Below are 24,538 nucleotides of genomic sequence, written 5' to 3' on the forward strand. Positions count from 1 at the left end.
TTTGGTCACTTGCTGCACAAAGTGCTTATACATTCAAAGACAAAACTACAAAAATATTTTAGAAAACATGATGTTCCCAGAAGATTCACAGACTTGGGAATCATATAAAGGTAAAATTGATTTCTGTTAACCTTATTTAAAAAAATCCACAATTTTAGCCACAAAGCTAAAATTGGCTAAAATGTAGTAGTGTTCCTATCTGTACATCTGGTATCCTTATCTTTCATTGTGAATATGTAAATCCAAATATATATTTTCACTTCCCATGAGTGGACTCTGCATGTTTTTTCCTTGAAATTTTTCAGAAAGTCCATTTTTAGGAAAAAGAAATCCACCAACTTACTATGCAGTGCTTCCTTGAATACACAGAGGTAAAGTATGCAAAAAAAATTCTCATGGAAAACTGACAGTACCCCTTCATAAGCAAACTCTATAATGGAAGAACTACAAGAAGAACCTCAGTCAGTGGGTGCATTTACATGTTCATTAATGTACTTTTGCTACTGAGCATTAAATTTAGTACCTGTGGGTGCCTGCAGACAGGCCGGGAGGCTGCTCTGATGTGCTGTAATTACAGCTTGTTGGAGCAGACTCAATTAATCGAACCTGTAGGAGTGTGCTAATTAGCATGGTCCAGCCAGCCTCCGCATCTTGTGTATCAGCCTCCCTGCACTTCAAAATGGGACCGGGGTGCTTTAAGTAAAGCTCGTTTGATGAGCTTTAAGTGCCCCTGCCACCATTTTGAAGTGCAGGGATGCTGATACATGAGACGCTGCAGTGCTTTAATTAGAGCAGCTCTCAGAGTTGTACTAATTAAAGCGTCATCATTCTCCACCCCTTTTCTCCCTGGAGAATGTGTAATAAAAGCCCTGTAATGTGAGTTACTGAATAAAGGCACATTAGTCTGCTCTAATGCATAGTAGTGAAAACACACGCTTTTTTAATGACGTTTAATGCACAGTAGCCTATTTTTACTGCTCATTTGCATATTGGCATGATTTCTGACATAACGCTTAATGAGCAGTAAAACAGGCTGCCCAATGTTCTGTGTGCCACACACACAGTCTTCCTGAGTCAATTACAGTAGTCAAGTTGGCCACCATATGGCTCAAATTGCTGCTGTCCTGGGTGCACACTGTGCACCCAGCAAAAAAAAGTGCTCAGGAGTTTATTGCATCGCACTAATTGCACATGTAGATGCACCCACTGATAACTACTCTGCTCCCCTGTAATAGGCAGACAGGGTGGAGAGACAGAGGCAAAAAGCCAGCAGGCAGTGCATTGGATCCATCACCCTAATATATCAGCCAATATTATGGAGCTTTCAAAAGTAATAATTTGCCCAGCAGTCAAGGTGGGGGAGCAGGGTGTTATCAAATCCATGATGCAGCACTATACAAAAAAAGGATGCTTGGAAAAGAAAAAAGAAAAAGGATAGAGAGAGAACAAGAGCAAGAAAGAATCTGCTCTGAAAGTTTATGCTTTGCAGCTAAGGGATCTGTCAATATTCCTTATCTAAAGACAAACAAAAAATATATTCATTATATTGTTTACAGCACCTGAAAGCCAAATACTGTCTGCATTAAAATTAAAAAGATAAATACAGAATCATTAGCCAACTAGCAATGTAAGAAAATGGAAATTGTCTATATGAGTATTGTGCAGACCTAATACAATATACATTGTTAATACCCAAATACAGTATTTATAGCTTGCAACATTTAATATTACACTGGTGCCATTTTAGACCTTTAAAATTTGCAAGCAGCACATTTCAATTACATAAATTTGGTTAGTTATCAACATCTACTTATTTATCAAATTTTAAATGTGCTGCTAAGTAAAATAATATATGGCATATTTTGAGACTGTAGGCTGTTAATCAGTTCCTCTTTCTGAAATGTTAGAGTTTTACCTTTCCAATAAATCAGATTTTCAATACATTCCTTTTGGGAATTCAGTGGCAGTAAAACAAAATGCAAAATCAGCAAATTATTAAAATACTGATGTAATAACTCAGAGCTGAACAACTAATGAGCTGTAAAGTTCACTTCTAAAAGCAGGATACTATATACATTAAACATACACACAATATTCTCTCTCTTCACTATAAACATTAATTTAGATTTGGAAGCCAAGCCATGTGAAATATAAAAAACCCTGATTTGGAATGCGATGGTTTCAGGACCAGTTTTCTGGTATAATACACAGTAATTCATGGATGCAACTTTGCCAAATTTTAAATTGAATGCATTTTTAGTATAATACTTCAATTATAAATGAAGTGACTAAGGGATAAACAGGACTTTGAGGGCTATTTTCAATTAAACACACACTGCTCCTTTTCACACTGTAAAGTACTTTCACACTGAAAATAATTTAATGCAAAAGACATTTTAAATAGAAATAATATATTGTAAAATATAGAGAATTCACTTATTTAATGGTAGCAATACTACTCCAGGAAAAAAAACCCTATCTACCACGGTTGTATCATATTCATTATGGTTTGATGAGTAGTAGGGGTGTGTGAAATTGGCCCAAATCAGTGACAGTGATTCAATTTGTTGATTCAGATCACTGTCCCCAATTTGATTCGGCTGAATCCGAATCTGAAGATTCGATGCTGATTTGAAGAATCAGCGATTTGGACATAGACACAGCTTTAAATGTTTTTTCGACATACCTTGAGGTACCAGGCATGGCTCATGAATGCTGCAACGCTGGGGTGGATGGAGCATCTCACAGGAGTGTGTGTGGGGCCCTCCGTGTGCTTGGTGGTGAACTCAGAAGTGGACCGGAAATAATTCCAGTCCACTTCTGGGTTTGCTGGGCAGCGCAATGGGGGCCCCCCCTGCTTGGCAGTTGGCCACGGGGGGACCCCAGGTGCCCCCCCAAAACCAGGAGGCACCAGTTGCCAAGCCAGGGGTGTGGGCCACCCCACCCACACTCTCCCACAGACCCAGAAGTGGACCAGAAGTGCTTCTGGTCCACTTCTGGGTCTGCTGCTGACCCTGCTGGGGAGCCCCCCACACTCCTGTGAGACACTCCATGTGCCCCAGCATCGCAGCATTCATGGGCCGCCTGCTACCTAGAGGTATATAGGAAAAACATTTAAAGCTGTGTCTATGTCTGAATCGCTGAATGTTTCCAAATCTCTCCGAATCAATTTGGAGGGCTCCAACTCAATTCGGAGAGATAAAAGGGTCCTTTGATTTGATTCAGAGATTGGGCCATCAAATTGGGCCAAATCTCCACCAAATCGAATTAGGGACCAAAGCTTTGCGCAGCCCTAGTGAGTAGCTTTTTAAATCCTCTCATTAAGCACAATTGGAAAAGATAAGCACTGCAGTTTATGACTAGAAGTCAAGTGTGGATGCCAGCAAATGTCTCTTTTCCCCACAAACTGATCACTTATTTGTAGTGCCAAAAATTCTAAGCAGAACTGGATCTCAGTTGTGATGAGTGCCATATAAAATATACACGCAGACATGGTCGCTGACTCCAGGAACATCAGCTTTTAGGTTTTATCTATGGCTTTCTTCAAATGGAAACAGCCACCTGTTTTTATTATATTGGTTACTAAGTGCTAAACCAAGATGCTGTTGAAAGGCATGGTATCATTTTTCGGACATAAGTGCAGTTATATATCATTTAAAAATATAATTTTAAACTAAAACCTCTTAAACATGTCTCTACAATAAAGTAACGTACTTCGGGAAAATATCAAATTTCACAAGATACAGAAGTAGCAGAAATACTGCAAGCATATGAAAATAATTAAACAGTGAACAAAGAGCTAGGGAAAACATTTGTCAGTCTGTATAATGTGACTCCTTTAGCAATTAAGTTGGGTGCATGCTTGAACAAAACAGATTTTAAACAAGCCCCAACATTTTTAGTAGCACATCTCTATAAAAAATGGAAAGAAGAAAGACCTAGCAACAAGCCACAGCTTAAAATAAAGACTGTACTGATCTTGAAAGTAGTGTGAGGGGTGGGAGATAGAGAAGAGGAAATCAGCCTTCTATTTTAGACATATGTTCTACAGATGATAAGAGATAATTACTTACCTGTAATTGCTGTTCTCTGAAGATATGCAATAACTTTAATACATCACTGTTGAGTCTATGTTCCTTGTTTACTACTGGCGGGAACACAGACAGCTTAATATTTTAAAGACTGCCTCCAGCAAGGGGCATCACTTGCCAATCCAGTAGTGAAGTTATAGTGGCACTCAGGCCTTGGCCACTAAAAAGTGCCTCAGCACAAGTGCAGTCCCCTACCTGGATCACAACAAATTCACTTCAAGGGCCTATGTCCAGCTCCTTTACTCCCCCTACACCCATGCTGCCATCACCAGCATCAGCTGGAGGCAGTAGTGACAGAGAGGCAGATGGAGCAAGCTCTCCTCATTCTTACCACTCTCATGGGCAGCAGAGAGCTGTGCTTGACAGACGTGATTGCAGCTGTGGGACCAACCCTTGGTCCCACAAAAGCAATATTCAAAGAGCCACCAGTGAGAGTAGCAGGGCTGTTTCTCCTGCTGCTCATATCCAGAGCTCCTTCTGCTCCAGAGGGGAAGAGGCGGCGGCAGCAGCAGCAGCAGGCAGGTTCCTCCTCTCTGCCTGGTTTCCCTGAGTGTTCCCTGCCTACCACTGCCACTATCCCCTGCTCCCCTGGCTGGAGCATGGTAGAGGCAGCTCTGGAGCTCCCTCCTCTCCATCAGCTGGGGACAGAGGCAGCAGCAGGTGGTAGGGTGGGGAATTAGAGGGGATGGGACATTCTATTGAGGATGGAGGTGAAAGAAAGGAGAGATATTATTACCTGCTTTGGGAACTGCTGTTCCAATGGTGTATACCTAACAGTACCACAGCATACCCTCAGGATCTGCCCCTGCCAGGTGCTGGGGGCTGTGTGGCCCCCAGGGGGTTTTGTGCTCTGGGGGCCTGCCAAGATTTCTGCAGTTTTTCAACACCTGCTTTAAAAGCTGCACTGTCAACTTTACTTTCCTGCTAGAGACCCTGTGCTTCAGGGACCCAGGCTTGTTTGGGGCAAGGGAGAGGAATGGAGGGGTTGCAAAGGCCTGCGGGGCTTGCCTCCCCACTCCCCAAATAAGCCTGGCACCCCGGAGTACACTGTGTCTAAAAGGGGAGTGAAACTGGCAGTGCAGTTTTTAAGGCAGGGGCTGAAAAGCAGTGGAAATCTTGGGGGCCCCCCTCGGAGCATTCAGCCCCCTGGGAAACACAAGCAGAGAACCACAGCCCCCTTGCACTCCTCCACTCCTTTCTAGTGGCGTTTCAGCAGCAGTGCAGTCCTTAAAAGGTGAGGATTCTACTTCTGTCCAGGGCCAATTGTGAACAAGTTCCCAGATCAGGAACAACCTTGTTATGTCTGTCTACTCCTTAATCTCAGGACCTATCTGATAATATTTTGTTTTCCTAACAAATAGGAGACAGCAATAATTTTCATACAGCTTTTATCATTTCAATGATATGAAACTGAATTCTTCAAGGGCATTGTGTATAAACTTTGAAATAACTCTGATCAGAATTGCTTGGCTAGAGACTATGCACTGATTACACTTTGTTCATAAATCACTTTGTTCACTAAACCTTGAGACTAGAGCTGGACATGTCTCCTTTTCATCAGAACATGATTTTTCAAAAGCCAAAATATTCTTGCTCAAGTGTCAATTCTGACAAAAACTGCAAATTGTAATTTTTGAATATTTCATTATAAACGTCAGAACAGAAACATGTTGATTTTCTACCATGAAGCCACTGTTATATCTGTTTTAAAACATTCTAATGCAGTAAGTCAAAATCAGAATTAAATACTTCTTTAAAAATCAAATACATTTTTTTCAAAGTTTTGTTCTGTAGGAAATTTAATATAGAACATCATTTTAAAATCACTGCATTTTCCACAAGATGAAAAAGCAAGATGAGTATTTGTTATTTTAAACTTTGAAGCTTTCCCCCACTGACTTAATTATTGATTTACAGAATATATCAGTGGAGACCAAGACAGGCCTCAGAAACTCATCCCATAACTAGTCAGCCTGCAGCAATTTCTAATAGGTGGCCTATTCTGAAATAAGCCGGGTATGTTTGCTTGTGATTATCATCACACAAGGGCACTGGAAGCTATTGGCATACTTTTTGTTTCTTTCTTTATATCCAGAAAAGAAAGGGATAAGAGAGAAAAAAAGTGAGATGTTAAAACTTAAGACTAGAATTTTACAAACTATCACTTCAGCAAACTATGGCTTTGTGAGGCACTGCTCTTCAATAAACCCCTCAGTGTTCAAAGTCTCTGAGGTGACTAGAAAGATCAATTTTCTATTTTACACCATCCTGGAAGGCACTATTATAAAAGGATATTTGTGGAGCAATGGATTTTTTTTAAAAATGAGAAGTTGTCAAAGTGACACGACAAGACTGCAGGAACATTGCAGTGAATGGCAAAGTAGAAAAGCATAGCCCCCAGGGAACATCTCCAGTCAGCAGTTAAGAAAGGAATTAATGGTTAGAGGCTGCATGGTTTGTTGCTGTTTCACTGTAGCAATGGTATGTAATGATTCATCCTGGACCCAGTGCCTTTGGAACTTCAAACCACTGCAGGAGCCCACCAGTTTTATACTAGAAGTGCAGACCTGAGAGTCAGAATTTTACACATCGTGTATCTTTGGAAAACCTCGTTCTTTTCAGGCTTTCTACCACCTTACCCCTCAAAATGGTTTACCAATAACTTACCTCTGGGTACTTTAATTTCAACGTTTTATGCATTTCTCGGAAACGGCTGTACCGCCTGAATACTGTCCATGTTTCATCCAAGACTGTTATCTACAGTAGCCGGAAAAAACAAAACGACACACACTCACATGATTTGTACCACTAAAAAGAATGCAGCAAAAAGGTTACTATATAACTAGATAAAACAAGTAGCATTAATTTCTTTAAATGCAACACCATTTTGGTAGGGTTTACTTACTGTTTCTTTTATTAAAGTAGCAGAATAGATCAAATAAAAAGCAAAAGATCACTAAATGAGGTAATTACTTATTTTCACAGTCAACAAGTCTTTAGCTGTGTTTAGTCAGTATCAAGGATCAAACACATTTATTCTATATTCCAGTGTGGTTTGAAAAATCTGCACACACAGTCATTCCACATGCAGTTGTAACATCATTTAGATGTCAGATTATTCAAAATAATGAATGAAATATACTACAAAGCAGCATATAGCACAAGTTCTGTGTCAACAACATATTACATGCAGCAATGTACTGAACAAGTTTATTTCCCACATATTCTCACACTAAATAACATAGCTGTCCAGCATTCAGTACAACACATTTCTTCAAAATACCATGGCACTGAGCCGTCCCTGGGCACATCTACATGGGTGTTTACTGTGGCGTAGACTAATTGCTCCACAGAAAAAGTCTCAACATCTACGTGTGCCTCTATTAGGTTGGAGTAACCCAATTAAGTAAATACAAGTACTATCATGCAGTGGCATTATTTACTGTGCAGCAACACATGAATAGATGCTGATGGGGCTGGCTGGGCACGAAAGTGCTTCAGTGTCACTGGCTGCAGGCTAGCTCTGCACTGGAGCACCCTCGTGCTCCAGTCAGTCCTTCCCACAGCGTGTTAAGCTGCCAGGGCAGCAGCCCCAGGCTGGCAGGCTGACCCCTGGGCCCCCTGCCAGCCAGGGCTGCTCCAACTTGGCTCAACTTGCTGTGGTCCCAGGTGCATTTGTAAACCGTGTGCCGGTGGGCAACACACCCTGGAGTTTATTGTTTCACATTAACTGTACATGTAGATGTGCCCAATGATGAGCACCCTACTTCTAGGAATACTTTCATTAAAAACAATGGAACTACTGCAGTGAGTGAATAACTATTTTGTTAAGTAGTGAAAAACTTTCTATTCATGCAAAATAGTTGTCCAGTTCAAATAGAGATTTCAGGTATACACCATCAAATAAAGTGGATTTTGTGGCCCTCAGTCATTGATGGATATTCCAAAATTCTTTACATATCTAGATCTAGATATACAACACTGATATTCAATCTATTAAAGTGATTTGAAAGCTACATCACTGCAACTTTTGACTTCATATAAGCACAGAAATCAGAAGCAGATATTTCAATGCAATTTAATTGAAAAAGATCTGAGTGTGGCTTTTAGCAAAGGTGGGTCCAGGATTTTGTAAAAGGAGTGACAACTGGTACTACAGGGGTAGTTGCAACCCAACTCCCAGCCTCTCTTCCACCCCCAAGGTGGGCAGACTACACTTCAGGAGCAGTAGCTGGGGACATTTTTCAAATCCCTGAAGCAAATAAGAATATCTCCCTAGCTGGCTTACTGCCTCCCTTCTCCTCCATGCTCAGTAACAGCTATCCTCCCCTACACACCCCTCCCCATTTGTAATTATGCCTCTGGATGCAGAGAGACATGACTACTGCCCTGGCTCCTCCTGCCCACTCCAGCTGGGGCAGTAAGGAGCAGCTATGTGAGAAGCTGGGTTCAGCCGAGTTCCTTCTTCCCCCTTTTATCCTAGGCTGGCAGGGAACACCCAGAGGATTGGACAGGAAGAAGGAACCTGCCAACTGCTGCTGCTTCTGTTGTTCCCAGTTGAGTCTGGCTCCCTGTGCGGTCCAGAAGAGGCAGGGCAGAAGCAGCTATGGGGTCCCTTGCCCCACCAGGTCAGCCGGGGACAAGGGCAGCAGTAGGTAAGGGAGGGGGGGAATGGGACAGGAGGGGATGTGCTGCTGAGCACAGAGGAGAAAGCAGGCTGCACCAAAAATAGTAGTATGAGGATCTGGGGGGTAGATTCTCACCTGCTTTGGGAACTTAAAGTCCCTGTCTCCTGCCCCCAGTGTAGTCCAAAAGATGAGGTTTGACTGTGTCATTGTACTGCCTCTAGATCAACCCCTGACTTTCAGTTTCCAGGTAAATGAATCGAGACTAGAAAGAAGTTATGAACTACAGAGGGTAAGAAAAAGAAAAAGGAAAAAAAAGGAGTGAAGGAATAGGAAAGCAAAATGAACACGTGTTATACAATATTAGGGACTAGGAAAAAAGTAAGTAAATATAAATATGCTGATTTCCTTAAAGCATTCACCTCTTGTTTTAATCAAGTTAAGAACCTGGGTTTCCAACTTTTAAGATGCAAATGTATTACTATACTGTCCTTTTTAAAGGTTTATTTGCTGTATTAATTATACTTTATATAATTGTTCAGAAACAACTTTTTGCTTTTCATTATGTCAATTTAAAAAACTGTAGTTTTGGAGGTGAATTCTAGCCCAAAGCATTCACACCTCTCTACAAACATGACTAGTGAAACAGCATGGGTGTCAGTCTACCAAAGAATTCTGCTCTGCATCTGACAGGTGTATAGGTCCCAGGGCAATGCAGAGTTCATATAAATCTTATTTATCACCTCTGTCCTCTGAGATTTAACCAAAGCTCAATGATTGTAATAACTACCTCATTTGGCACTAGATAGGGTTGAGTTGAATAGGATGAAAAAAATAAAAAGCTACACATGACAATGCAAAGAAATTTTCTCCAAAAGTACTTTAGTGGGTGAGGACAGTGGTCTCAGTCTTATAGCCGTTTTTTCCCCCCTGGTGAATCTCAAGAATAAACTCTGAGGCCAGCCAAAGTCCATAATTTTGGACCATTTCTACTTTAAAATCCTTTTTTGCCTAATTGCTGTTTTGTCAGCCAGGCATTCTCCATTTCCTGAACGATGATACTTTATATGGGTCGGTTTCAATGCTTGGCAAAATCCTTACATTCCCAAAAGTTCACAAACAGATAAAGGATTGTAATGGAACAAAAGCAGAGTTTAAACAGCCTCTAAAAAGGAAGACCTGATCCAACCATGTAGTCAATGGGAGCCGTTTCATTTATTTAAATGAATATAAATTGCCCTAAATTCCATGGCTCTAAATCCCTCAAACCTGCATACCTTCTCTTAAGCAAGAGAAGGAAATTAAATTTGGGATTACCCTTTTTGAACTACTGTAAGAAATTAAGAATTATTTTTGACACCTATAGACTGAATCCATATGCAGAGGTTAGAATTAAAATTTTCAAAATTAGCACAGAATGTTAGCATAGAATAGTTCCCACCTCCCTCTGGTGCTTTTTAAATATTACAGCTTGTTCCTCAGCAGTTTATTTTAAAACTATTTTATATTATGAGTGTTAATATCTGAATATAGACTATTGCACATAATGTATTTTTCTACAACATTTAACACATTTGTATTAACATTGTGACATTAATTCAATGCTAAATATGGATTTGATATGCACAACAAAAGCTGTTACAGTATACCAAATCAAACATAATAAAAATATTCATGTTATAGAATAAACCAGAATTGTGTTTTCTTTCTTTGCTAAATTAAAAAGGGATGTTTCCTATCTTAAAAATTATATTTCTGCAATGAAGATATGACAATCTGGACCACTGAACTTTTTGTCTGCTCAGTGACTGATAAGATGATATAATCAACACGTTCAACTGATAGCTGCCTGAGGCACTCACAAGAAAACTCTAGTTAATATTTGAGTTTGTTCGGGGTTATATATATATATTTTTTTTTTCACACCTGAAACACTATATATATTTGAGGTAACAAGTATAACCAAGAGATTTACTTTCCTTTCTGCTTATTTTAGGATAGAACACAGTTATTTTATTTTGTATTTCACTTATTTGTATACACACACAAAATAAGCAGAAAGAAAGGCAAATCTCTTGGTTATACTTATTGCCTCAAATACATATATACCTGAATATCTCAAATAGTCTCTCTCAAACAACAGACTAACAAACTCCCATCCTCACCAAGCTGCAGGCTTTGCAATGAACCCAAATGCCTGATGTGTCCTCACTTCAATACCGTGCTCATAATCACTGTACCTAATAACAAGGAGTACAACATTCAGGGTTCATTCACCTCCAACTCTACCAAGGTCACGCATGTCGTTGACATCTTACAATGGTCATCAGACAGAGTGATCACTACATGTAAGAATGAATGAACCTATATCTATCATCAGCTGCAGAAAGACACAAAAGCCTGTGGCAGAACACTTCAACCTCCCTGGATACTCCATTGCTCACCTCAGGTTTGCTGTTCTCAGGCAGAAAAATTTGAAAAACCAGTGTGAGTGGTGAATAGGAAATTGTGGAACAGGAAATCATCCACAAACTGGACTGTGTTAAGTATGGTTTAAACATGGACCACAGGTTCTTATCTCATGACCCGGATTAGCTTTTGTGACCCCTTTATTTCTGTGGGTTTAACGATTTTTGCTTTCTTTTAGCATAGCCCGCCTCCTCCCACAACCCCCCACCTTTTGCCTTTTGTATTCTATTTTCTCTCTCCTTCTCATACTCTGCTTTCTGCATGGCCTTTCACAGCATCTGATGAAGTGACCTCCAGCCCATAAAAACTTGTGCTCTCTCTATACATATCTCATTTAGTTGGTCCATAAAGGTGCATATCTACCCTGCTTTATACTTGTTAAACCACGGGAGAAGTACTGTCAGATGACACCACGCAAACAGCAGTTGTCAAATTACCTAATGTGCTCTCTTGCAGACTGTTTTTTGTTGTAGTTGTTGCAAAATTTAGTGATAAATAAGGCTTCACAAATGTTACACCTGCTGGCATTCTAGAACTGTGTCAGCTAGTCAGGGATGCTAAATCACTCAAAGAATTATCAACTTAGTTGTGGTTGCAAAATCTTTACAACTAGTGATACTGCTTAGTCTATCAAAACAAGCATGGCATTTTCAAAGCCATTGGGGAAAAATATCTACATATTTGAACCGACAAGCAATTGAATAGACATTCACTTTTAATTCCAGAAATGCAGCCACATGCCTACAGTGGCTCTGGCTAGATGCTAGGGGGTCCTATAGGGAGCCCTCCCTTCCCTTCTGCTGTGGTTGGAGGCTGGGCTGGGTAGGGAGGGGCATGGCCAGGCCCCAGCAGGCTGAGTATATTTGGGGAGGGGTTTAAACCTCCAGCCTGGCCTGCAGGGACCCCAGTCTGGGTGCACCTGGAAAGTGGGAAGCAGCCCTTGCCAGGCTTCTCCCCAAGAAGTGGGGCACATAGTCAGTCAGAAGCCCAGGCAGCATCTCAGGCAAAGGGTATGTGCGGAGGGAGGGAGAGTGATTAACACCCCCTGCCTTTCCTCTCCCAAGGGCATGGGACCCCAGCAGTGGTCTGCCTAATTTTTCTCTTCCTGCTTGCAGCTCTGAACAGTCCAGGATGCCCAGATCCCCCTCCCAGCCAGAGAGCAATCCCACTGCACCTTCCCAGCCACTCCAGTGGGGGTTTTGCTGGGGGCAGCCCAGGAGCAAAGGCCAGACTGGGGGAAGGGAGGGGAGTGAAACCAGCCCAAGCCCAGGTGAGGACACACAGAGCAGAGCACAGAGGGCTTGAGACAGCAGTGGCTCCATCCTGAATGTAAGCCATGCTGAACAGAGGGACCCAAGCTGGGAAGGGCAGGGAAGGGGCTGGAGTGTGTGTCTGCATCAGCTTGGGGCAGAGCTGAGCCAAGCATGCAGCTGGGGGAGCAGCTCCTGTCCAACAGCTCCTTCTACTCACTGGAGATTGGCACCCAGGCTGGTCCTGGCCCAGGCCCCAGCCTCCACAGAGGTGCGCATGGTGCAGGCTCGACCCAGCAGTATCTGGAGCTGGGCAAGGACACCAAGAAGCTGGGTAGCATGATGCTGGAGGCCAAGCCAGGCCAGGTACCAGGCTCCCTGAGGGGCTCCACGGCGGATGGGTGCAAGGGCTCCCCAGGTGGCAACGAGAAGATAGCTGTGCCTGTTTCCACTGCGTGGCACTTGTTGGATGGCCTCAGCCCTGACCTGCCATCCCCTGGGCCACCAAGCTGGGCATGCCCTGCTCACTCTTCACCTACCTGGCGACGGAAGCAGCACAGCACAGCTCTGTGTACCAGGCACCAGGTGTGGGGTGCTACCCTTACAGCTTCCCTGCTGCCGCTGTCAGGGGGGCCCATCCTGGCCATAATGGTGCACAATTTCCATCATAATGTCTTTTTTTTTAATACTGTCCACAATACGATATGATCAGCATGAGCATGGATTAAGTTTGGGACAAAAAGCAAGGAATTCTTGTAGTCTAATCCCTGTTCTGGTAAAAACTTGCTGCCTAAACACTTGGTCAAGTCACTTACTACTTTTGACTTCTTTTTATTATTTGTATTAACATGACTGGTAATTTTAGGTTCTTAAACAAAAGCATACAAAACTACTTGGCAGACAGGAGTTTACTTGGAAAACTGTCCATTGTTAGAGTAAGTATGAGTGTGTGCACAAGAGGGAGAGGGAGAATGATTAACATTAATAACTGCCAGAAACTAACACAGACAGTTGTTCCTGAGGTAAGAGAGACTGTTGTAGATCTAATGTTTCCCTAATGTTCAAACTGTGGCTTCTCAAAATCTCAAAATAGGCTGTGCTCACAATGGGTTCTCATGGACACCAGTTAGGTATCACAGTTGAGGGACCATTGAAAATTTTTTTGAGAGACCCACTCCAAAATGCCATGTTTGGCCTCTGGATAAGCAAGGTGCTGAGCTTCAATGGTGATTTTCTTTGCCAATAAAGAAGTCTTAAAGACTTGCAGAAGAATGTTCAGACCAAAATATGAGTAAGATCCTCAGAAATGCTTGCCTTCCTTTGGCATAATTTATCCTATTCTGTGCCATCAAAAGACATATTTTTTTCCTTATTTTCATTCTGTTTCTTCAGAATACGTCTGTATCTAGGGCTTTAGCCACACACACAGTGATTTAAATACAAAGTGATTGGCATTTGAAGGTATCTTTATTGTTACCTTTACTTGAAGATGCTGGGTGTTCTTTGCTCATTTAGCTTTATCTTTTCTGCACCTAGATGCAGAAAAGTCCTTGCCCTCTATATTCAGAGCACGAAAAACTTAAAAACATGCTCAGGAACCAGCACAGTGGAAGCAGGACTAGCAAAAAATCAGAAACAAAACCTAAACCATCTTCCATTGAAGAAAGAGATAACCTGGATCTAAATTTGAAAGAAAAACAGAAACTTGAAAAGAAAGCAGTTATTTCAGTATCTGGTAGAACAGGTAACATCTCCTTTGCCCTGTAATACAAACATGGATTTCAAGTCCAAAAGTACCACTATATCATCTACTCTGATCTCCTGCATAACACAATCCACAGAATCCCATGGGTGTAAGGTAGTACTCAGCAGAGTATGGTACTCTACGACAGCAATGTACATAGTAGATCTCAAATCCTGCTGGACACTTCCTTAATTGGAAACCTGAGGTCCATAGGATCATCAGGAAAGGGATGAGAAAACCTAGTCCCTATTCTGCCAAATAGTATGAGAACCCCTTTAAAAAAGGTCTATTCAAAACCTCTCTGGGGATTCTGCTCTGGCAGGAGCAAGAGGCAACCTGAGAGGAGGGAGGCTGGCAAAGAGAACAAGCAGAAAATGAGGCTACTGTTTGTAAGACATACAGTAGCAGAAGGATACTGCAAGCTGGTAAGGAATGTGGAGGATGGGGAAGGAGTAAAGACCAGCAATTCTGCAGCTAGACTGCTGAATAGAGGAAGGCTTGGAGGCAGAAATGGTAAGGAGAATACAGTCCTTTAGCTTTTTTGTAGCAAGACAACTACAGATATATATGAAAGAATACAATATGCTTATAATATTTCTGGGTTGAATGCACTGTATTTTTTACAGCTTCCATGATTATACTGCATGCCTCCACTTCCATGACTTTCTTGTACACTCTTATACAATGGAAAAGAATGGATTAATGTTTCCTGAATTAGACGTGGGAGTGAAGTGGGTCTCTCCCACTTCAGCTACTAGAGAAAGGACCATCAAGAATACAATGGACTTATTTTTATATGACGAAACACTTGAGCACTACTAAATTAAGGCCTCAGTACTTAGAGACTCTCAGATGCCTCCCTTAGATGTCTCTGACACCCAAGAGAAACATCAAACATCACACATGCTCCAGTATGACAGATAGATGGGTTTGAAAAACAGAATCTTAGAGGCAGAAGAGGTGGGAAGAAAACAGCAGGAGAAAGCAAGTCTTCTGAGAAGACAACCTGGCTGACTGGAACTGTGTCTGATATTTGGTCTAGGCATTCTGACACAAAGTTATTCTAGTTAATCGATAAATGCGATCTTGCTTAAGAAGAGCTGCATATGACTCTTCACTCCTTTGCCTTGAAGAGGTATAGTTCCTCCCCAGAAGCTGAGCCAGAAAGTAGCTTGGTGAGAGGGCAACATATAGCGGGTAGGGGATGGACAATACACCAGAAATCCTGATGTCAGAGTCCAAGGAACCAGGGGCTCACCCACTCTAGAACCTATGCCTGAGTTCTTAGAGAAACCATACTAAGGGTGTGGGTCCCTTGAGAAACCATGATCAAACCTATACTGCAAACTTTGGGATGTGTCTTGGGATCACAGTTCAACTACCGGGAAATCAATCCTGGCTACAGAGGCCTCTAAGGGAATATCGGACTGTGAACAGAAGAGACAATCAGCTGCTTTGAACAAGAAAAGGATTATCAGACATCTACTAGTCCTTGAAGAACCATAAACCCTTGACTTGTCAACTAGAAGTTGTATTAGAAATCAGTCTTACTGCTGTAACTAATGCTGATAACTAAGGGGTAAGAATGTAAGAAGGGGTGTCTTCCATTCCACACCACTACTAGTCACTCCTTCATTTGCTCTTTGCTGTCAGATGGACAGCAACTTGTTCTTTAGCGAATACTTGGAGGAAGAATCGCTGAAAAAAGTACGGAGAAGGTGGATAATTTAGTATTATAAAATGGAGTAGAAAAAAGAATCTCTCCAAGTAATTTCTATTACTCACTTGTCAGAAGCAATTTCACTTTATACCACCAGAAAAGTAAGATCCTAAATCATGCTCCTTACTGAACAAAACAAGACAGGATTTGACAAGCTCCAACTTACTGCTACAGACTAAGAATTAAGAATGTGTGGAGGGGCTATATTTCTTTATATACCCTCCCCTGGAACAGCCTCAGTACAAACTAACGTATGGATTTGATGCAAAGTCCACACATTCTTCAAGAGCCAAAGATGAACAAGTGTATTTCAAGACTATGTTAATGTGAATAAAATGAGTTTGTTAAATGGATGATGGTATTGTCTATTTTGTTTTTATTATTCCATAGATTAGCAGTCACTTGAATGACAAGGGCTGTTAATCTGTGGTTAATACAATGGTGTATAAATTATATTCAAATTCTAGACATTAGTTACTGCGCATTAAGGCTCTGATTTTGCAAAGAAATCCATTATTCCACACAGAGTCCCATCAAAGTACAGAGTTGTAACATACATCAACAAGAACTGAGAAAATAAAAACATGGGCCTTATGTCCTATGTGTGCTTTTTAAATTTTCCCCTATAACGCAGTGTGGCTACAAATGGTCTGGCCCTCCTGTTCTGAGCAAATAATTTTAAGCACACAGCTCGTGCCCAGCAACTTATTAGAGTGATGTTTGCAATGCAGGTAGAATGGCAACAAAGCTCAGAAGTGACCTTGTATTAACTATAAAAACACCTGGCTAGCAGACTTGGCATACTGCAACAAAAGGCTGCCAGTGCTCTCTTCTATCTCTGAAAGCTGCCTCTGGCTTGCAAAGAAGGATCAGTGATACAGTTATGGACATACTATACTTTTACTGCACTGAGTATTTTTCCACTCAGCTTCTCAGGTTTTGCTTTGAAGAGAGACTGGAGCAGATGTGGGTTAGGAAAGGAAGGCATAGAACATACGCTTACCACAGGGCAAATGTGAAACTATCTCAGGAAGAAACTGGGCTATGGGAGGTCATAAGGAGAAGGAAGGTCATGGGAAAGCAGGGACGCAAATAGAATCTGAGCAGGACAGCTATGGGTATTTGCAAAATGCTTTAATTATATCTTTATCAGCAATTATACTAATAATTTACTGACAGAATAACTGCTTCATTAGTAATTTCATAATCAAATATTAAAGTGGTTTTATACAATTTGTCTTCTTTGAGTTAACTTTAATGGAGTTTTTCCACATTTACACTGGAGTAGCCACGATCAAGAGTCTGATGTCAGTGTGCACAACAGGTATGGTTTCCAAGCAAAATTTGAGATCACTGTTGAGTAATGTTGAAAAAGGCAGGTGAGGTCTCTCACAGAAAGAGCATGGAAGTTACAAAATAGATTTACAGTGCTCTCTCAATCTGGACAAAGATGTAGCAATGGCAGTTCCAATCACAAGTAGGAGTCTCCCTTTACTGCAGGGGTGGGCAAAATACAGCCCACAGGCTGGATCTGGCTTACCAGGCAGTTTCATCTGGCTCACAGGCACCCACGAATTAATTGTACCCTGCCCAGCTTGCATGCTTTGCTCCCACCTTCCTGTGGGAGGGCCCCGGCCAGCATGCACAGCTTCCCAGTGAGCTCTTACTTCAGGCACCAGGTAGGGAAGCTGCAGCTGGGAGGAAACATGTAGCATGGGGCTGGTGGGAGCACGGAGCCCAGGGCCTGTGGCCAGTGGGGTGACAGGATCGTGGAGCTCAGGTGAGCAGGGTGTGAATGTGTGTGGGGGGGGGCTTGTGGGGTGTGAGGGAGGGTGCTCTCCCCCAAAAGTTCCCCCCCCTGCTGTCAGTGTCAGCAGGAAGTGGACCCTCAGGGTGCTCATGGCCCATGCAGGTGAAGCTGCTCTGCGATGCACAGCTCCAGCTACTTCCCGAAGCTGCATATGGCCCACCTCTATCATGGCCCACCTCTATCATGAGGGGCTCACATGCAGCTCTGGGGACTCGCACATCACAAAGGGGAAGCCCCATGCAATGGAGCCAGCTGCCTTCCCTGCTCCTTGCCACCACGTGCAGGTCATGGGACTCTGCTGGAAAGCAGGGAGTGGGGTCTCGACTATTTCCACTGGCGTGCCGTGAGCTGCATGTGGCAACAGGAAGCAGGAAAGGCAGCCAGCTTCATCACATGGGGCTTCCCCCCCATGGTGTGCGAGTCCCTAGAGCCCGGTGCAATAGAGGCTGGCCAGCCTAGCTCAGCTCCTTGCTGCCATGTGCAGCTCACAGAACTAGTTGGAGTCATGCGTTGCCAGTGGCTGCATCTGTGTAGGGCATAAGGACCTGGAGGGTCTGCTGCCTGCTGCTGCTGCTGCCACTAGTGTCAGGAGCTGTGCACCATGTGGGGAGACCCCACACTCCCCACCGTCACAACCCCACAAACCCCAAACATACCCATTCCCTGCCCACCCTCCCACAACCCTCCAAAATGTACACACACTGACCCAACATGGCCTACCCCCTCACACAACCACACCTCCTCACAAACCTCAAACACACACCCACACACACCCTCCCCACCATACACACACCTTCATCTCCCCCAACCACACCCCACACACAATACATAGGAGTAAGCCTATTTTTGACCTATTTTGCAATCATCTCTATATAGACTACACAAACACATATAAATCAGGACAAAATATTTTTAAAAATAAAATTAAAATAGATTATACGAGATGTTCGACTTTTAGTATACAATTTGGTTTTTCTCTGGTTCTACAATGACACCCCCAACCCCCAAAGGAGTTCTTCCAGGGACAAGGGGAGGGACTTTTGATGGCAAAAGTTAGGGGTTAGAGGGCAGGACTTCCGATTCCAAGATGGCAACCCTGGGGCAGGGAACCTATCAAGGGGTAGGGTTACTGTCGAAGCCCTCAACAGCTCACCAAAACTCATTAAGCGGCTCCCCAACCAAAATAAGTGCCCACCCCTGCTTTACTGAGACTAACACTTTGCCCAAGGCAAGACATAGCTTTGTAGGACTATTCTGCATTAAAAAGGCTTGCCTTTCATGCTTGGAGCAGGCTTACCATTTTCTCTGCTACTAGCCATCATTTCTGAAATCCAAAATGATTTGGTTTGTTATCAAGACCCTGAGCAGTCAGCCAACTAAAGTAATACATTTCCTTGTGGGAATCACTGACTCGTTCTTTAACCTGTTATTTCTCTCTTCCAGCTGCTACCTGCATTGTTTGGCTCCCACATGGTCTGTGACATCACTGTTTCGAACCTGATTGTTTGGCACAGCAAACTTGAAACCTCTGGCTTGTAAATAAGAGGCAGTTCCAGAGCAATGGTATAAAAAAGCAGCTCATGCACAAAAGGCCCATTAGCAAGAGACATTTGAAAAGTACTTACCTTTATCTCAAACTCATAGTGCTCATCCTTTCCCTGCCCACAAAGGACATAGCGTGGAATACTAATTTTAATTGGGTCCTTCAGGTCCTCTGGATTTGCTCCCAGAGAGCGACAGACCATCCGCTATCAAGTGAATATCAATTAAAGAGAACAAAGGAAAAATCAGATCAATACATAGAAAATACTTCAATTGGCCAGAAATGAGAAAGCACTCTTAGATAGTAAACAAACATAAAGCAAGTAAAGGTTGCTTATGAAAATAAATAAATAACTCTTTGAGAGCAAAACTGTAATCTTCGTGAAAGCAAACCTGTGCATCACTTTTGGACATGCATGGAAATTGAGCTAAAATGTCCTCAAAATATTATATACTCTTTGAAGCAGGGGTGGGCAAATGTTTAGGGTAGAGTGCCACTTACGGACTTTTGGTGAGCTGTTACCAGCTGGCGCCAGGATTGCAGGGTGGTGACAGTGAGGGGCTGGGGTTCAGGGCAGAGCCACGATATATGCTCCACATGTCCCTGTGATGGGTGTTGGTTCCACGGGCAGAGGCTAGCCATTGCCCATGGAATTGACACCTGTTGCAGGGACAAGAGGGAACAGATTGCAGCTCTTCCAGAGGCCGCAACTCTGCAGTGTTATCACCCTGTGATCCTGGCCCTGCCCTGTTCCCACCCTCACCCACTTGTTCTGCTCCTGGATGCCATTCCCTGCGGCCCCATCCCAGGTCTGGGGGCAGCGGGGTTGGCTGTACACATGATGGCTCAGGCTGCACCCTGCACCTGGGCTAGGCAAGGCCAAGGGCCTGAGGGACCTGCTGAGAACCAGACAGAATCACCTGGCAGGCCAGATCCGGCCCATGGGCCATACTTTGCCCACCCCTACTCTGAAGGCATCTGCAGCTTCAATAGAAAGCATGAAACTGTTTTCAACTTCTCTGAAAATATATCATATATAAATATATGCATCAGACCTTTGCAGCTAAAATTAAAAGATTTTTTCTTTCATTTTAACAGCAGACCTGTTTACAGACATTATGCAGAGCTTGTGGCCATCTAAAACATCAGAAAAAAATCTGAAAAGATGTTAGATGTTTAAAGTGTTTATAATTTAATAACATACAAATAACACTTTAATCCACTGCCAAAACAGCTTTCTAGCATTTCCTTTAAGCCTCATTTGATTAATAAAAAAGTCAAATATGACAAATGTTCATGTTCGGGACAACAAGCTGCTGTAGATTATAGACTTCTATGCAAAGTTGTTTGTAATGAGAATATTTCTTTCACTGCAAGACATATAGGATCTGCAATTGTAACCAACATCTTATTTTCCAAAATTATGTCAAAAACTAAAACATTGTTGTAGCTGAGTAGCTCTATGTTTTGCAATCTAAAAGTATCCAAAAAAGTGTCTCACTCATTTGTAATAAATACAGATACTTGGTTTATTAAGTTTGTCATTGTCTTAGTTGAAAGTGTTTGGTCTGAAAGGCTTGGTTAACTGTATTTTTATTCAAAAAATAGCACTGGGAAAAACAGAGAACAGAAATATAGATTAAAAAAACCAAACCTTATTTTTTTTGTTACTTTATGCATTTGTACAGAATGAAGTTACAAAAGGACAATTTATATTTACATTCCAGATGATCAATGATCTTCAAAGCCTTCCTCACAATCATATGAGACCAGATGCAACTGTATTGTGTGTACTCTACTCCAGATCAAACCAAAAAACTATCTAGGGATCTAATTTCTGTGAAAATGCTAAAAACACAATAGAAACTGTTGCTGTTTCTCATTAAATATTGAAACTTGACATTTTTTGCAGCATGATAAATTTTCATTAAAAAATCCCTAATATAATTATATCTCTGCATTTATATATAAACAATGTTTAAAAACAAAGTTATCTTTTTATTTCAGTAGATGGAACTGGTATTCATGAGAAGTGTCAGACTGACACCCAGGAAAACCTATGTTAAAAAGACTAGAACTACACAGGTAGGGGTAATATATTGTCAGCTAAGAGCTGACCAGCACCAACTACGTCAAAGGGCAAGCATTGTTCAACCTTCACCTCAGTGATTCCTTGGTCTTTGCATTGGAATTGCTTATTGGGTACTTGTTTGCTTCAGTTTTGACAATGTTTTTCATGATGTGCATTTTCCTCTAATAGGAAATGAACAGAGACTATGAACTTTTTTCATTTAGGCCTCTTTTGGGTAATCTGTCCATAGATAACTTTGGTTACTACCAGTTTTGTTTAACCATCTTGAGAGAAAGTATCTTTACTAATCTCAACCCCAATTTTTCTTACTATTACCTTTAAGAAGATAACTGTTCATCAAGTAGATTTTCAACACAAAAGTGAGTTTTCAGCTAAATGAAAAATATATTTCTATAAAGTATTTGCTTCGTGAAAACTACAGTTTTTATTTAATAGCCATATTATATTTTAGATTTTGTGATTTTTGGCTGTCACAAACAGGGAAAAAAAATGAAAACCTAAATTTTATTTTTTTCAATGAAAACTTGAGTTTTACCATCAGAAAAAAGTTCCCCTCAACTGATTTGAATTAATATAATCTCTGAGAGGAAGAGCTGTTTATTTCCCTGATCATGATACTGAAGTTTAATCTAGCAACAAAATACTACCACAAAAGCCACTCTCAAATTGATTTTATTGTCACTCAGCTTCCTATAAAAATGTTACTACTAAGATATCAATAGTTTAGAGAAAAAATATATGATCTAAAAAAAATACTCTAAAGTATTGAACAAAAAATGCCCTGAGAGATTAAATAGTATCTTTACAACTGCAAACCAGTATTATTTTAAACATAGAAGTGAAACATAAAAATACTTTAATAAAGAAAAACTTTTTCATAAAACTGTAGGATTTGTTACCTTTACAGACAAGAATACAGAAATTCTGTAATGCACTGGAATTAACAGATGTATATTCAATATTTTTGCATAATCTGAAAACCATTATATTTAGTCATAATCAGTCTTCATTAAGATAGCTCTCACAATTACTATCATATACTCAATACTTTAAACTTCCAATGAGGCTCACTAGAAATATCTTCATGGTCTCAGTAACTTGATTATAGTGATTATATACGTAATTGAAATGCCACTTTGTTGTATTGAGAGAGCCCAGAAAAATAAAATGCACCCCCATCTCCCAGGAAACAAAACCACCCGGAAACAACCCCTGCCCCCCACCACCATTTTGAGTACTGTAACCTTCCCCATGACATTTTTTAAAAATACACTGATTTTTGTTCAAACAAATGGAGAGGGAGTTTTCTCCTTGTTGCTTAGGAATTTCTTGGTGAGAGTTAGGGGTTACTGAAAACTTGCTAACAACTATTTCTACCTTCATCTTAAACCATCCTATTCCATTCTGGCTTTGACATCACCATACAAAGTTGTTTTTTTTAAGTTTAGTGAATAACATTTTTATGCTTTAACAGATAGGACAAACTGAAGGGATGTATGTTTATATTAATATGGAAACTGCAGGTTAAGTTCTATGGCTAGGGACAGACATTACACACAAACCAGTTTAAGTGATCAGAAACTGGTTTAAACCTGTAACAGAACAAATGTTCAGTGCACATAAACCAGTTTGAAAATGGTTGAAACCAGCTTGAGATAAACCTGGTTGAATCCCACTTACCTGATTTGGTTCAAACTGGTCTATGCAATGTCTGCCCCAGACTCCTTGCTGGCTTAAGATAAACCAGACACCCCCAGCATCCCAGCATGCTTTCTGGGCTGGGTGGGACTCTCTGCTCCACAGCAGGGTTGGCCCCTCCCCTCTGCTCCCTGGCTGTAGCTCCAGAGACTGTGGGCTGCTTCCCGCCCCCATTCCCTGCTAAGTAGGAATTCCCTGCTTCCCTCTGCCTTGCTGAGGAGGTGTATGTGTATTAGCTAACAGGCCGCATGCTGGCTACAGTCTGTACTGAATCAACAGGCAGAATCAACAAGTAGCTGGTCATGCCCCTCTGTTGTTTTCTTAATTGAATGATAAACACTGTTGTCAATTCCCTACTGGCCTAATCAGAGCCCCTGCTGGAGCCTGGCCATGCCCCCCTCAGCTCAGTGCTGTGGAAGTAAGGGAGGGCTGTTTTAGCACCCCCTGGCTTCTACCCTGAGCCACTGCAGGCATGTGCTTGAATTTCTGGGATGTCCGTCCAGTTACAGAATGGATTTAGCCTAGCCAGGTTTAACTAACCTGCAAAGACTGAAGCAATTCAGGCTTTTTGAATGTCTGCCCTTAGCCTATAACTTCAGAATTTCAGATTAGTTTTTTCTGCCAAGGACAGACAGCACTTTTAACTCAATGGAGTTCATGCTCATATTCCAGGAAATATTACCAATCCAAAGACATACACAGGAAGAAATAAAATTGGGGAAGAAGGTAAAGCTATTGTATGCTAAGAATATCTCATATCTGGAAGAGATGCAAGGGAAAGGTGATATTAAGAAATAGGACTGCTTATGGATTAGCGCAGTTCTCATGCAACTTTTTAATCATTCTGCTAATGCTTGGTGTGTGATCTTAAAAGGAGGAGGCAAGAAGTAATTTAGAGTCGCAAAACACCAGAAACAAGGTCAGGCTGCAAGTCCCCAAAAGATAACAGGATTCTCTGTAGACTTGCAAGCTAGGCATCTGGCACATCTCATGGTGAGCCATCATCAAGGACCAACTTATTCTATTCTTATTTGGAAGGGCTATGGCAATGCTTCTAATTTCCCAGGTTGCTGGCATATTAAATATTGCAAATTAAAAATGTGAGGATCATATACAAAACCTCACATTTTATGAAACTGTTTTGTCAGTCTTATATGCCATCATGGTTACTGTAGCATGACCACTACTCAGAATGAAAATCAAAAGTCTGCATCCATTACAAAACTCAGATATATTTGCATCTTACCTTCTTCTGCTTTCAAATCATATTTTCTTCATGTTAACATGCAAAGAAAAGCCATGATTTATTACAAGAGGGTAAATTTAACTATTTAGACTAAAAATGATCTGCATATTTCTCCTTCTTAGAAGAGGGAGGGGAGCGGCATATTTGAATATTTCTCAGCAAACTAATGTTTGTGCTCTGATTAGAACCTTAATTGCAGCATAAATGGGGAAGGAGCTACATGTACACATAATTTATGGCACCAGAAGTG

The 24,538-nt window shown here is 41.6% G+C and overlaps 1 protein-coding gene across 2 annotated transcripts in view; it reads right to left on the minus strand.

The window, feature by feature from the left end:
- Positions 1-24,538, minus strand: part of KIF16B (kinesin family member 16B) — a 399,273-nt gene that overhangs the window by 105,793 nt on the left and 268,942 nt on the right. For both annotated transcript variants that reach the window (XM_019516257.1, XM_019516256.1), the window contains 2 exons: positions 19,335-19,457; positions 6,759-6,848 (listed from right to left, as the gene is read on the minus strand). In XM_019516257.1, the coding sequence (XP_019371802.1) occupies positions 6,759-6,848; positions 19,335-19,457 (213 nt within the window). The remainder of the gene's footprint in view (positions 1-6,758; positions 6,849-19,334; positions 19,458-24,538) is intronic.

This window comes from Gavialis gangeticus, unplaced genomic scaffold (genome assembly GCF_001723915.1).
Source record: "Gavialis gangeticus isolate Ggan-Ray unplaced genomic scaffold, GavGan_comp1, whole genome shotgun sequence".
In the NCBI taxonomy this organism is placed as follows: domain Eukaryota; kingdom Metazoa; phylum Chordata; order Crocodylia; family Gavialidae; genus Gavialis; species Gavialis gangeticus.